Source organism: Carettochelys insculpta, chromosome 1 (genome assembly GCF_033958435.1).
Source record: "Carettochelys insculpta isolate YL-2023 chromosome 1, ASM3395843v1, whole genome shotgun sequence".
NCBI lineage: Eukaryota > Metazoa > Chordata > Testudines > Carettochelyidae > Carettochelys > Carettochelys insculpta.
In genome coordinates, this window is record NC_134137.1 from 41642625 (window position 1) to 41656810 (window position 14186).

Consider the following 14186-nt stretch of genomic DNA (forward strand, 5'->3'; position numbering starts at 1 on the left):
ATATCCAACTAAGAACTCCAAGTGACTTATATTTCTGGATATATATCTCTGCATGTCAGAAATTAGATGCAAAGCTGAGCTAAAGCAGTACTTCTACTTTTATACAACCAAACCCTAGCAATGATGATATATATTTCCGTTTAGTTGTTACCAATGTTGCTTCTGAGGTACATTTCAGTCACAGATTATTTTCAACATCATTTTAAGTCACTAAATCTTTCAGTTTATTTCAAGATGATGGCAAACTAGCAAGAAATTCAATGATTTACTGCTCCATCACCTTTTCCAGCTCTTCCACACGTTTGTTCACATCTGCAAGCATCCATGTGTCTTCACCTCGCAACCGCTTGAATTCTTTCCGTCTCTCTTCCTTCTCGTAATCAGCTTTGGCCTAATATGAAGAAAGTGGAAAAGAAACAAATAGATTCTGGAAGTGTGGATACAAATGATGGTGCTGAAATTGTCAGGTTGTAGTCTGTCTGAATCTAAACCAAGTGGTCTTGCTTCTGAGAACAATTTCACTTAATTTTGAGGATAGCATTGCAAAATATTGATTGATGATACACAATTGATAAATGCAATTAAAGATTACCTCTTACTCTACCTAGTGCCATTTCCTATGTGCTACTATAATTTGCAGTTAAGCCAGCACTAAACTCAACCTAATTGCACAAATAATAGGGCTACACTAACTTATTTTCCCTCTGAAAATATACCTCTAACTAGCCGCCATTAATTTTCTCACGTGTAATAATGATTGATTTGACTTTCTAACTTTTCAATTCTAATTAATCCCATCTCCCAAAGGCCCCAGCGGGTAGTTTTGGGCAATTACTCTTCTATTCCTGAATATGGCTCATGTGGGAATTAGTTTAAAGATAGCTGCTGAGAGAGAATTCTCCTTGGTGAATTCTCCAGTTTTGGAATTCATTTCCAACACACACAAAACAGTTCAGATCTGTTGAACTGTAAAGTACACTGCCAAAACCTCTTTTTAACCCAGGTTTTTGGTAAACAGGGGACCATTATTAATAACTGGGTTGAGTTTTTCCCTTTTTTTGGTTTTATGGAGTCTGTTGGGTTTACTTTTGCTTTTTATTCTGTAGATTTTAACAAAAAGCAAAGGTATCTATAGTTTTGAATATATTTGTATGAATTATACAGCTCCAAGGCTATGTCTACACAAGCCTGCTCCTTTTGGAAGGGACATGTTAATGAGGGCGTTCGAAAGATACTAATGAGGCACTCTATGAATATGGAGCACCAGATTAGCATAATGCCAGCTGTGGAGATTCGAAAATGCCGCTTTCAAATCATGTGCTGCCCATGTAGCTGGGGGCCTTTCGAAAGCAACCCCAATCTTCAAAAGTCCCTTCTTCCCATTTGTTTTGGAAAGAAGGGCTTTCAAAGATTGGGAAGTCCTTTTGAAAGGCCTCCAGCTACACGGGCAGTGCACAATTTGAAAGCAGCACTTTCGAATCGCCACAGCCAGTATTATGCTAATGAGGTGTTGCATATTCATGGCAGTGCCTCATTCGCATCTTCCAAACTCTCTCATTAACATGCCCCTTCTGAAAGGAGGGGGATTGTGCAGACACACCTGAATTAACAAACAGTAATTATCATATCACTAAGCCATCTCCTACAATGGACTCATTTTAAATAAAAGCACTATGTCCTATTTATTTTAGATGTGTAGATGTTCCTTTAACATATTCAAGGTACAATTAAAATGAATAACAGATTTTTATCATTATGGCATACCCTAACTAGCCCAAACAGAAAGCAAACATTACATAAAAGCATTTAACTACAGCAGGATGCCATATTACACTATACAGTGGTAACAGCATTTTTCAAAGTTGCTTACTTCCTAAGAAAAACATAAAATATATTTTCAACTAAATATGATGTAATATTAATCTGAACACATCTGATAACCTGAATCACAACACAGAAGCCACCACGTTTCAGGTTTTCATTATAAGCAGTAACCATAGCAAACTGCAGATTGAAATCTTTCACATCTGACCTTTAATTTAATATTTGTTTTGTGGAGAAATTATAAAGCAAAGACAGGTTTCATTTTTGGTTTTGAGAGATTTTTTTATTGAGAGATGTTTTCATTATAAACCAATAGATTAGTGCAATAAAGCTGGATTGCCAGGGAATTTCAGGGGATAGATGACCAGCTCAAAGTCCTCCCTTTTTTGCTTCAAACTATTAACCTCAGTCAGTTATTAATTTTCCATGACATATAAAAAGTAAAAAGCGTCCCTGTTCTAAGGTTTCCCATAAGAAAAATAATTACCTATTGTTTTCTCCCCTTGGCTAGTTTCTCTTTGATCGAGCCCAAAATAAAAAATACAGTGTTGCTAATGCTCAGTTTTATCGCAAGTCTTACGGTATTTGAGGGCTTCTGAATATCGTAACTGATGGAATCCTGTGATTAAATGTGACTCTCAACTTCCATTAAAACAATTCTAGCCCTTGCAGTTGCAGCTCTTCAAAAAATGACCCAAATGGTTTGGACTAATATTGAAAATGATCTGGACAAACTAGAGTAATGGTCTGAAGCAACACAGGAAGAAAGTCAATAAGGACATATGCAAAGAATTCCATTTAGGAAGGGACAATAAATTGCACATAAACAAAATGGGAAATCTCTGTTTAGGAAAGAGTACTGTGGAAGATGCCTATTAGAGTAGATCACAAGCTAAACAGGAATCAATAATGTAACAGTTTTGCAAAACACTCATCATTCTGGGATGTATTAGCAGGAGTCCTATAATCAAGGCATGAGCAAAATCAACAAGATGTCCTGTGGCACCTTTTAAACTAACAGATTGATTGGAGTGGGTCTTTGCCCATGAAAGCTTATGCTCCAATCAATGTTAGTCTATAAGGTGACACAGGACTTCTTGTTGTTTTTGAGGATACAGATTAACACGGCTACCCCTATGATACTTGAATACATGAGTAGTAATTCCTTCACAGTGATATGGTCTGATCTGGACTACTGTATCCAGTTCCAGGCATGACATTTTAAAGAAGATATGGACAAACTAGAGAAAGTCCAGAGGAAAGCAACGAAAAAGATTAAAGGACTAGAAAACATGACCTATAAGGGAAGATTGAAAAAACTGGATCTGTTCAGTCTGAAAGAGAGAGACTGGTTATTAGTGGTGTCCCCCAATCCTATTCAACCTGGTTATGAATTATTTCGAGAAAGGGGTAAATAGTGAGGCGGCAAAATTTGCAGATGATATTAAACGGCTTAAGATAGTTAGGAACAAAGCAGACTGTAAAGAGCTGCAAAAAGATTTCACAAAGCTAAGTGATTAGGTAACAAGATGGCAGATGAAATTTAATGTTGGTAAATGTAAAATAATGCTCAGTGGAAAAAAATAATCCCAACTATACATACAAAATGACTGGGACTAATATAGCTATGACCCTTTTTAGCTATAACTACTCAGGAGGGAAATCTTGGTGTCTTTGTGGATAGTTTCTCTGAAAGCATCTATTCATTGTGCAGCAGCAGTTTAAAAAAAAGCAAACAGAATGCAAGGAATCATTTTAAAAGGGAGAGAAAAATAAGACACAGAATATCTTATTGACACTATATAAATCTATGATATACCCACATCCTGAATACCACATTCAGATGTTGTTGCTTCATCTCAGAAAAGATTTCTTGGCATTGGATTACAGGTTTGGAACAGGTGTCATATGAAGAGAAATTAAAAGTCTGGGACTCTTCATCTTAGAAAAGAGACTAAGCGGGGGGGGGGGCGATTAGATAGAGGACTGTAAGATCATGACTGGTGTTAGAAAAGTGAATATTTATTGTTCAAGACAACTAGCCACACTCAATCAGCCAATTAGCCACACTTGGCTAGCACCTAGCATGTTGGACACTGTGGTTTTATACCCTTATCTAAGATACCACTCTGGTACAGAAATAAAGGTTATCTCCTGAAAACAGTCTTCTGAATATAGGAATGCTTTTTATTCAGGATCAAAGACAGAACTATAAACTATCTCATTACTATGTTGTCTTCATATGTGCAATCCCCTAAGACATTAAAAAACCAATAGTGAGAATCGACATCCTGACTTATTATTAAAATATACTAGTAAAATAGGCGTTTATCATTTCCTTTCCATTTTACATAGAGAGCATGGGTGAGGTAATATGTTCTATTGCAGTGTTTCCCAAAGTGTGGTCCGCGGCCCCGTCCCAGTCCTTGGGGGAAAAAAACACTGGTCCTTAGAAAATATACAAATTATTATACACGATCCTATTAATTTGGTGCATTTTGTATTTTCCTGTTAAAATGCTACTGGTTAAATTGTAATTAAGGTAATAATAAACTAGGCACTTAAGTGGTTTAGATCAAGATTTATATTATGTACTATTATTATTGTGAATAAAAATAAACAGTGAAAATTTATTCATTTTTCATTATTTTTTTTAATATGCGTTTATATTTTTGGGCCACAAAAAAGGGTACTGAAAAAAACCCGGGCTCCAATTATATAAAATTTGGGAAACATTTTCTACTGGCCCAACTTATTTTGGTGAGAGAAACAAACATTTGAGATTCAGAGTTCTACAGGCCAGGACACTAGTTCAAAGTAGCACCAGACTATGCCCCGACAACAGCTGCAAAACCTGTAGACACTCTCCTTTGTTATCATGATCAATACACCAGTGACACCAATAAACTACAGCTGAACTAGCTGATTGCTTGTCTCTACAATGGAGAAATACTATCTGTCTTGCCTGATTCAGACTGTTAAAAAAGTGTCCTTACCATCTGTTCCATCTTGCTTTGTTCAAAAATGAGCCACTACTACAGCAACAGCTTACTTCAGCTATGTGGACACAGAAGCCTTATTTCGAAATAAGTTGTTCTGGAACAGCTATTTCGAAATAGGGCTGCTACACACAAAAACGTATTTCAAAATAGCACTTAGCTACTTCAAAATACATTGTCCGCACAAATAGTGCTTATTTCAAAATAGCGCCTATTTCAAAACAGGTGCTGTTGTTAAAACAGGGAATAGTGCTCACTATTATGTGTCTTAACAGCACCTATTTTGAAATAGGCACTTTTCGTCCTGCAATGAGGTTTACCAATTTTTAAATACCACACCAGCTATTTCAAAATTAGTTTGAAAGAGTGTGTGCATAGTGTAGACGACAGCAAAGTTATTTCAAAATAACAGCTGTTATCTTAAAATAATTTGGCTGTGTGGCTGTAACCTTCCATGCCCTTTGGTAGAATATTTGCAGCCATCACTGGAGAACTAGAAATATTACCTTCACACTGAACCTCCCCACACATTCTGAAAGGAGTGGCCATCATCCTGTCAACTAAGAGAAACTAGTTATAAAGTTTTTTCAATCAGTACTATTCCTGAACTGACCAAGTAGTTAACATTGGCAGTCATAAAACTCTCTTCCTTAGTCCTCAAACAGCTGAGCATACCATAATTACAGTCCTTTTCAGAGGCGTGAAGTGAAAGGGACAGATCCTGGATCTCTAATAAAATTTCACACTTCGTAATGACCACTACTTTTTTTATAGTGTTATATTAAAATTAAAGGCAATGCTACACTGGATATTTTAGGACTGCCACTATAAAACAGTAAACCGACATGGGAAAACTGCCTTTCAAAACTTCTTTTTGTTAAAACAAGAAGTGTTACAGGCATCTATACCAGAAATTCTACCTTCTTTATTTCACCCTTTACCAATTAGACCCCACAGAATGCCCACATTTTTATGGCTGACCTGGAACAACACTTCCTCAGTTCTGGTCCCCTAGCGCCCCTCCTCTGCCTGCGCTACATTGATGACATCTTCATCATCTGGACCCATCATCTTGAAGAGTTCCACCGTGATTTCAACAGTTTCCACCCCACCATCAACCTTACCCTGGATCAGTCCACACAAGAGATTCACTTCCTGGACACACTGTGCAAATAAGCAATGGTCACATAAATACCACCCTATACCGAAAACCCATGGGCCACTATGCTTATCTACATGCCTCCAGCTTCCATCCAGAGCACACTACACGATCCATTGTAGGCAGCCAGGCACTAAGGTACAACCATATTTGCTCCGATCAGTCAGACAGACAAACATTTACAAGACCTTTAACCAGGCTTTCCTCAAACTACAATACCCACCTAAGGAAGTGAAGAAACAGATTGACAGAGCCAGACGGGTACCCAGAAGCCACCTGTTACAAGACAGGCCTCACAAGGAAAACAAGAGAACACCACTGGCCTTCACATACAGCCCCCAGTTAAAGCCACTCCAACACATTATCAGGGATCTGCAACCCATCCTGGACAATGATCCTTCACTCTCACAGACCTTAGAAGGCAGGCCTGTCCTTGCCTACAGACAGCCTGCCAACCTTAAACAAATTCTCACCAGCAACTATAGACCACAACACAGTAACTCTAAACTTGGAACCAATCCCTGCAACAAACCTTGCTGCCAACTCTGCTCACATACCTACACCAGCGATGATATCACAGGACCTAACATCAACCATACCATCAGGGGCTCCTTTACCTGCACATCTACTAATATAATATATGCCATCATGTGCCAGCAATGCCCCCACTGCAATTTACATTGGCCAAACTGGGCAGTCTCTACGCAAAAGAATAAATGGACATAAATCAGACATCAGGAATGGCAACATACACAAACCTGTAGGATAACACTTCAATCTCCCTGGACACTCTGTAACAGAATTAAAAGTAGCAGTCCTACAATGAAAAAAAATCAAAAATTGAATGGAGAGAGAAATCTCTGACCTGCAACTCATTTGCAAATTTGACTCTATCAACCAGCAATTAAACAAAGACTGGGAGTGGCTGGCCCCTAACAAAAGCAGCATCTCTGTGATGGAAGTTCTGGCTTGTTTTTTCTCCTCTCTTGACATGTACTACTGATAATAGGCCATTTCCACCCTGACTGGATGGACTTTGTCAGCTCTAGCCCTCCCTTTTACTAGAACCCCACTCTTTAAATACTCCTCTGAAACACGCACGTGCACAGTTTATATAATGTAGGTCAGCTTTCAAAAAGCTTTGACGAAGTCCCTGAATTAGAAGCTATTTAGAAAACTAATCAATCATATTGTGACAAGCGTATGATGTATTAGGAATGGGCTGTTTTCTTGAAAGGCTCCCAAGCAAATAAAGCAGCAAAGCCATGGTCAGTCACTCATTTTTACTCCTTTCATCTCTCCCTTCTAAGCTACTTTTTTTAAAAAGTATATTTCATTTTTTGACGGATATTTCTCTTCTCTCTTCCTCGCCCTCTGCTTCTGGCTCTTCTTTTACAACCTATTCCTCCTCCCCACCTCCCCCCACTTATAGAAACGATCACTGCTCGCATTCTTTTTCATTTCTCCTTTACTTTCTTTCACAATTCTCTTTTGCTCTGATCCTTATTCCTCTGCTGCTGCTAATCCCTCGCTACAGTTGTTCCAGCTATTCCTCTGATTTAAATCTCAATCTCCATTACCCACTGCTTACTCGGGGTGTGTCTACACTAGCCAGTACATTCGAAATCCAAGTCGGATGACCACAGTCTTTCGAAAGAACCCACGGAGCATCTACACACACACACCACGCTCTTTTGAAAGTAACTTCGAAAGAACGGGGGAGTTCCTTTGAAGTTGGTCCTCCACCCCGAGGCAGGAAAAGAACCCTCCTTCAAAAGATTATTTTGAAAGATAGCAAGTATAAACATTCCGTGGCCTGCTCTTCCGAAAGAGGGAGTCCTCCATGGTGGCGATCAGGTGGCGGGCAGTGATGCCATTCTCAGCACAAGCAGAGCTCTATGGCTCCAGCATCCGGCTGCATTTAAGAAAGCAGGCTCCCAGAAATCCTCAGGCAGGAAGCTGACAGCATGCAGGCAGCAGGGAGCCCAGGCTGCTGTTCAACCCACCAGCATCCACGATGCTCCAGCCAGCCCATTGCCCTCCCCGGCACCAGGGCCAGCACCCCCAACCCCCACCCACCCCAGGGGCCCCCCAAGGACACTGGGGAGCCCTGCCAGGAGGGGAGCCAGCTCCCCAAGTGCCAGGCCCGCTCCTGGACGGACGCCAAACTGCAGAACCTCCTCGCCCTCTGGACAGACAAGGAGGTCCTTCACAAGACGGGGGTCTGGCACAGGAATGTAGCAGCGTTCCAGTGACTCAGCAAGGGCCTCACTGGCCAGGGTCACCCCACCCGGACCCCAGACCAGGTGAGGTCCAAGGTGAAGGAGCTGTGCCAGGGCTACTGCAGGGCCCGGGACACGGCCAGGCAGTCAGGGGCAGCACCCACCAGCTGCCCCTACTATAAGGACCTGGACCACTGCCTTGGGCCCAAGGAGACAGGACCCCTGGCCATACTGCTTGACACGGCGGACCTGGGGATAGAGCAGGAACCTGAGACAGGGACTGAGAGGGAGGACCATCCCAGCACCAGGCGCCTGTGGAGGCTGGAGACCACCAACGATGACGAGGGTTCAAGCAAGGAGGCCCCGTCATCGACATCCTATCCGGGCTGTCCAGCCAGGCAGCATCCACCTGTGCCCTGCCAGACTACCTGGAGGGACCCACAGGTGGGTGGTGTGCACACCAGCCACCCTGGGGACTGGGTAGGAGGCATCTGGTCCTGCCTCGGGTAGCCGCAGCCCTCGGGCCTGTGGACCCTGGACGGCTGCGCTCCCTGGGCCTGGGGGTAGCCACTGAGTGGTATTCAATACCATGCGGCCAGGACAGCACCACAGGCCTGCCAGCTGTGGAGGGACTGAGGAGGCAGAGGGAGAGAAGCCCACGCCCTTGGCACCCATGCAGGGAACCCTAGGACTTGGGCATCACAAGGCCACCCTTGGGGGGGGGGAGGGGGCCCCACAGGCTTCTGTGCCTGAGACTCATGGCCCTTTCCCCTCTCCCCTTCTGTTTCCACAGCTCCTTCAGCCAGCACCTGGACCACCCCACCACCGAGGGCGAGGTGGGGCAGCCTGGACCCCATGCCATCACTGCTCAGGCTCAGTGCCACCAGGGTGGGAAGGAGGAGGCGGGGGACACTGCCCACACCGCAGCAGTGCAGGGCCTTATGGGCGTGCTGCAGGAGTGGCTAGCCATGGAGCGGCAGGCCTGGGACCGGGTGGCAGCAAACCTCGATGCCCTGACCCAGGCCGTGGTCAGCCACCTGGCCCCAACTGCCACCCCATCGCCACCCATTCCTGCAGCCGCCCCTCCCACCCCCACAACACCGTCCCCCATCCGCCCATTACCCAGTTTTTTGGGTTTTTTTTTTTGAACCCTCTTAAGCTCCTGGTCTTCACAACATCTTCTGGCAAGGAGTTTCAAAGGCGTACTATGTGCATGTGAAGGAAAACTTCCCTTTGTTTGTCTGTTTTAAACTTGCTGCCCACTAATTTCATTTGGTGACCCTAGTTCTAATGTTATGGAAACAAGTAAATACCGTTTCCTTATTCACTTTTTACATACCTGTAAAACTCCCAGGCTTTTTAATCTCTCTTCCTGAAACACCCATTCCAAACCCCTAATCATTTGTTGCCACTTTTGTCACGATTTCAAAAAATCATTTTTCTGAACCTTTTCCAATTCCAATAGAGCTTTTATAAGATGAGGTAACCACATCTGCATGCAGTATTCAAGATGTGAGCGTACCATGGATTTATACAGAAGCAATAACATTCAGTCTTATTTTCTCTCTCTTTTTTAATGATTCCTAACATACCGTTTGCTTCTTTGACTGCTGCTGCACGCTGAGTGGATGTTTTCAGAAAACTATCCACAAGCACTCCAAGATAATCTAGATAGTGCTTGGTCCTGCCACAAGATCAAGGGACTGGACTTGATGACCTGTCAAGGTACCTGTCAAGGTACCTTCCAATTCTATGATCTCTCTCTGTAGCTAAATTAGTCCCCATCATTTTGTATGTATAGGTGGGATTATTTTATCAGTGTGCATTAATTTACCTTTTTCAATGTTGAATTTCATTTGCCATTTTGTTGCCCAATCTCTTGACTTTTGTGAGATCTTTCTGAAGTCTTCACAGTATGCTTTGTTTTTAATTACCATGAGCAGTTTAGTATAATTTGCAAATTTTGCCACCTCTCTATTTACCTCCTTTCTCCAGATCATTTATAAATAGCTTTAACAGAATAGGACCCAGTATGGACCCTTGGGGGAACATCACTAGTTATCACTCTCCATTCTGAAAACTTAACATTTATTCCCACCCTTTGTTTCCTGTCTTTTAACCAGTTATCAATCCATGAGAGGATCTTCCCTCTTATCCCATGACAACTTATTTTACCTATGAGCCTTTAGTGAGGGAACATGTCCAAGGATTTCTGGAAATCTACGCATACGATAGTGACTGAATCCTCTATGTCTACATGCTTACTGACCACCTCAAAGAACTCTAGCAGATTAGTAAGGCATTATTTCCTTTTATAGAAACCAGGTTGACTTTTTCCCAACCAGTTATGTTTCTATATGAGTATGTGTTTGACAACTGTATTCTTTATTACAGTTTTAATTAATTTGCCTAGTACTGATGCTAGACTTACTGGTCTGTAATTACCAGGATCACTTCTGGAACCCTTTTTAATATCGGCATCACATTATCTATCTTTAAATGACAGGTTACAAATCACAGTTAATAATTCCGCAACTTCACATTTGAGTTCTTTCAGAACATCTGGGTGAATACCAATCTGGTCTCAGTGACTTGTTACTGTTAAGTGTACCTATTTATTACAAAACCTTCACTACCAACCCTTCAAAATCTAGAATATTACCTCAGATTTGTCACTTAAATAGAATGGCTCATGTTTAAGAATCTGCCTAACATCTTCAGCTGTGAAGACTGAAGCAGTTTCTCCACAATTACCTTATCATCTTTGACTGCTCCTTTAGCATTTCAATTGTCCAGGTGCCCCACTGTTAGTAGGCTTCCTGAGTTTGTGTACTTCATAACACTTTGTTATTAGTTTTTGGTTAGCTGTTCTCCAAATTCCTTTTTGGAATTTCTTATTTTATTTTTATACTTAACTTGACAGAGTTTATGTGCCATTCTATTTTCCTCTCTGGGATTTAACTTCCACTTTTTAAAGAATGACTTTTTATCTCTCACTGCTTCTTTAACTGGTTGTTAAGCCACAGTAGCGCTTTTTTGGGTCTCTTAGGGTTTGTCAGCACTTGTCACCAACTTTGAAGGGCGCATGGTAATCAGGGTGATGGGACATTACTAATGGAGTGCTGCTGTGAATATGCAGCATTTCATTAGGCTACTTCTCCCCCGTCAGCAACTTCGAAGTGTCAAACTTTGAAGGGCTGGCATCCATGTAGCCGCCAGCCTTTAAACTGCCCCAAAATTTTGGAGAGTAAAGGCACTTTGAAGTAGCACGGGCACTTTGAAATGCCCGCAGCTACACGCATGCCAGCACTTCAAAGTTTGACACTTAAAAGGTGCCACAGGGGAGAATTAGCCTAATGAAGTGCTCCATATACACCACAGCACTTCATTAGTAATCTCCCATCACCCTGATTACCATGCCCCTTCGAAGTTGGGGGCAAGTATAGACCCAGCCTCATGGTGTTTTTAATTTGGGGTATGCATTTAAATTGGGTTCCTTTTACAGTAAAACCCTAAGTTACACGGGGGTTGTGTTCCTGCAACCTGCATGTAACTCAAATTTTTGCACAAGTCAGCAGTGAAGACGGGTTCCTGGCTCCCCTGGGCTTGCAGGAGCCAGGAAACTGACCACCCCAGTAGAACTGGTCAGTTTCCTGGCTCCCAGAGTGGTGGGAAGCCAGGCGCTGCTTTTCCCTGGCTTCGCCCAGCAGGGCAGCTGTCTGCCAACCAAGCTCCCCCAGCTGAGGAAGCCTGGCAGGCAGACAGCCCCAGAGTGGCTTCAAGTTGCACTTAACTCACATTAAAGTGAGTTAAGAACAACCCGAAGCCACGTATTTTGGGAGTTTACTGTATGGTGTATTTTAAAAGTACCCATGAAGCTTGAAGAGATTTTACTTTTGGCCCTGTATGTACCTTTTAATTTCCGTTTAACTAACCTCCTCATTTTTGTGTAGTTCCCCTTTCTGAAATTAAATGCCACAGTGCTGGGCTGCTGCAGAATTTTTCCCATCATAGGAATGCTAAATTTTATTACATTATGGTCACTATTTCCAAGTGATCCAGTTATATTTACATCTTGGACCAGATCCTGCGCTCTGCTTAGGACTAAATTAAGAATTGCCATTCCCTTTTGTGGGGTCCAGAACCAGCTGCTTCAAGAAGCAGTTATTTAAGGTGTCAAGAAATTTTAACTGTTGATTCCATCTTGAAGTGGCATGTACCCAGTCAATATTAGGATAGCTGAAATTCCCCATTATTACTGAGTTTTTTATTTTGGTAGCATCTCCAATCTCCCTTAGCATTTCAGAGTCACTATCCTGATCAGGTGGTCAAATCCCTACTGTTATATTGTTATTATTAGAACAGTGAATTATCTTCCATATATATTCTATAGGACATCTTGGTTCATTTAAGATTTTTACTTCAATTTGATTCTGTATTTTCTTTCACATATAACGCCACTCCCCCATCAGCACAACCCATTCTATCCTTCCAATATATTCTGTACCCTGATATGACTGTGTCTCCCATTGACTGGCCTCATTCCACCAAGTGTCTGTCATGCTTATTATATCAATATCCTCCTTTAAGATGAGGCACTCCAGTTCAGTGTTTCTCAATGCATGGTACACATACCCTTAGGGGTACGTGAGAGAAGTTTGGGGGTATACACACTGGAGCCGTATGCAGCTCTTTGACCAACAAAGTGTTTAGAGTCATGAGAGCACTGTGCACCACTCTGTGCACAAGTCCCTCCCTAGCACTTGCAGGGAGAATTGCATGGCAGCCATCATGGTGGAGGTGGAAGCGGCAGCTCTGGTGAGTCACTGGCACTGGATTAAAGTCGGGGGATGCCTGGCTCTGGAGGAGAGGGGACTGAGTTAAAGTGGGCTGGGGGAGGGATGGGGCTGCCTGGCTCTGAAGGAGGGGAGGTAGGATTGGGTTGAAGAAGGTGGCTGGCTGTGCCTGGCTCTGGAGGATAGGACACTGGCTTAAAGTGCCGGGGAGGGATGCGGCTGCCTGCTTCTGAAGTTGGGGAGGGGGATTGGGTTAAAGCAGGTGGCTGGGGGTGCCTGGCTCTGGAGGAGGGGAGAGGTATTGGGTTAAAGTGGGGAGCTGGTGGTGTCTGGCTCTGGAATATTATGCTTGTTATCTGAAGTAGGTGATAAAATTGCTATTTGTACAATTTTAATTTAGTATTTATAATTACAACTGGAAGGGTTTAAAATGGACTAATTCCTCATGAAAACAAAGAATAAGACATGTCACCCAGCATACTTGTCTCCAGTTCATTTTTTGTGCTGTACTTGCCAGTACTGAGTACCAGCACCTCAGCAGCCCCAGCCATTGGACTGGCTGGGAGTGGAGGCACAGGGAGGCAGCTGAATACTGGCTCCTCTTTCTTTTTCCCTTTTTTTTTTTTTAATTAAAAAGAAAAGCACTGCTTGTCTTACCTTGCGTAAGTCATCTAACTATCTGTGCCTCATTTTTCCTGTCTATAATAGTGACAGAGATGTAATAGGATGATAATATTCCCACAGTCACAGGGATGAGGTGAGGTTTAACTCAATTATGTCAATAATGAGCCTGAAATCCTTATTTAGAATATGCTATAATGCTAGACCGTATAAAAGGACTATTTTGTTACAGGAGCACACAATTAAGAACATGGGAACAGGCTCCATGAGATCTCTAATCTAAGCACAATTTAAAGTGTTTGTATAGCTGCATCAGAAAAAATTCCACACAGTAACATTCAGCAAACTCCATCACAGTGTCTCCCCCTCCAATCAATTCCTCAGCCCCAACAGGTACAAAAACGAAATTGCTGTCCCAACCTCCTTTACTACAAGATGTGGAGCTAGACATCCTTAGCTACACAGAAAGGGGGCTTGGCTTTAAGGAATTCTGGGATTGCTTGCAGCATTCCCTGTAAGCTGGGTGGTTGGGCAGCCATCTAGGAGAGATTCAGGTGCCACCCAG

General features: G+C 42.5%; 1 protein-coding gene across 2 annotated transcripts in view; it reads right to left on the reverse strand.

Annotated features, from left to right (window-relative positions):
* Positions 1-14186, reverse strand: part of CWF19L2 (CWF19 like cell cycle control factor 2) — a 211332-nt gene that overhangs the window by 180764 nt on the left and 16382 nt on the right. For both annotated transcript variants that reach the window (XM_074984786.1, XM_074984796.1), the window contains one exon: positions 281-391. In XM_074984786.1, coding sequence (XP_074840887.1) covers positions 281-391 — 111 coding nt within the window. The remainder of the gene's footprint in view (positions 1-280; positions 392-14186) is intronic.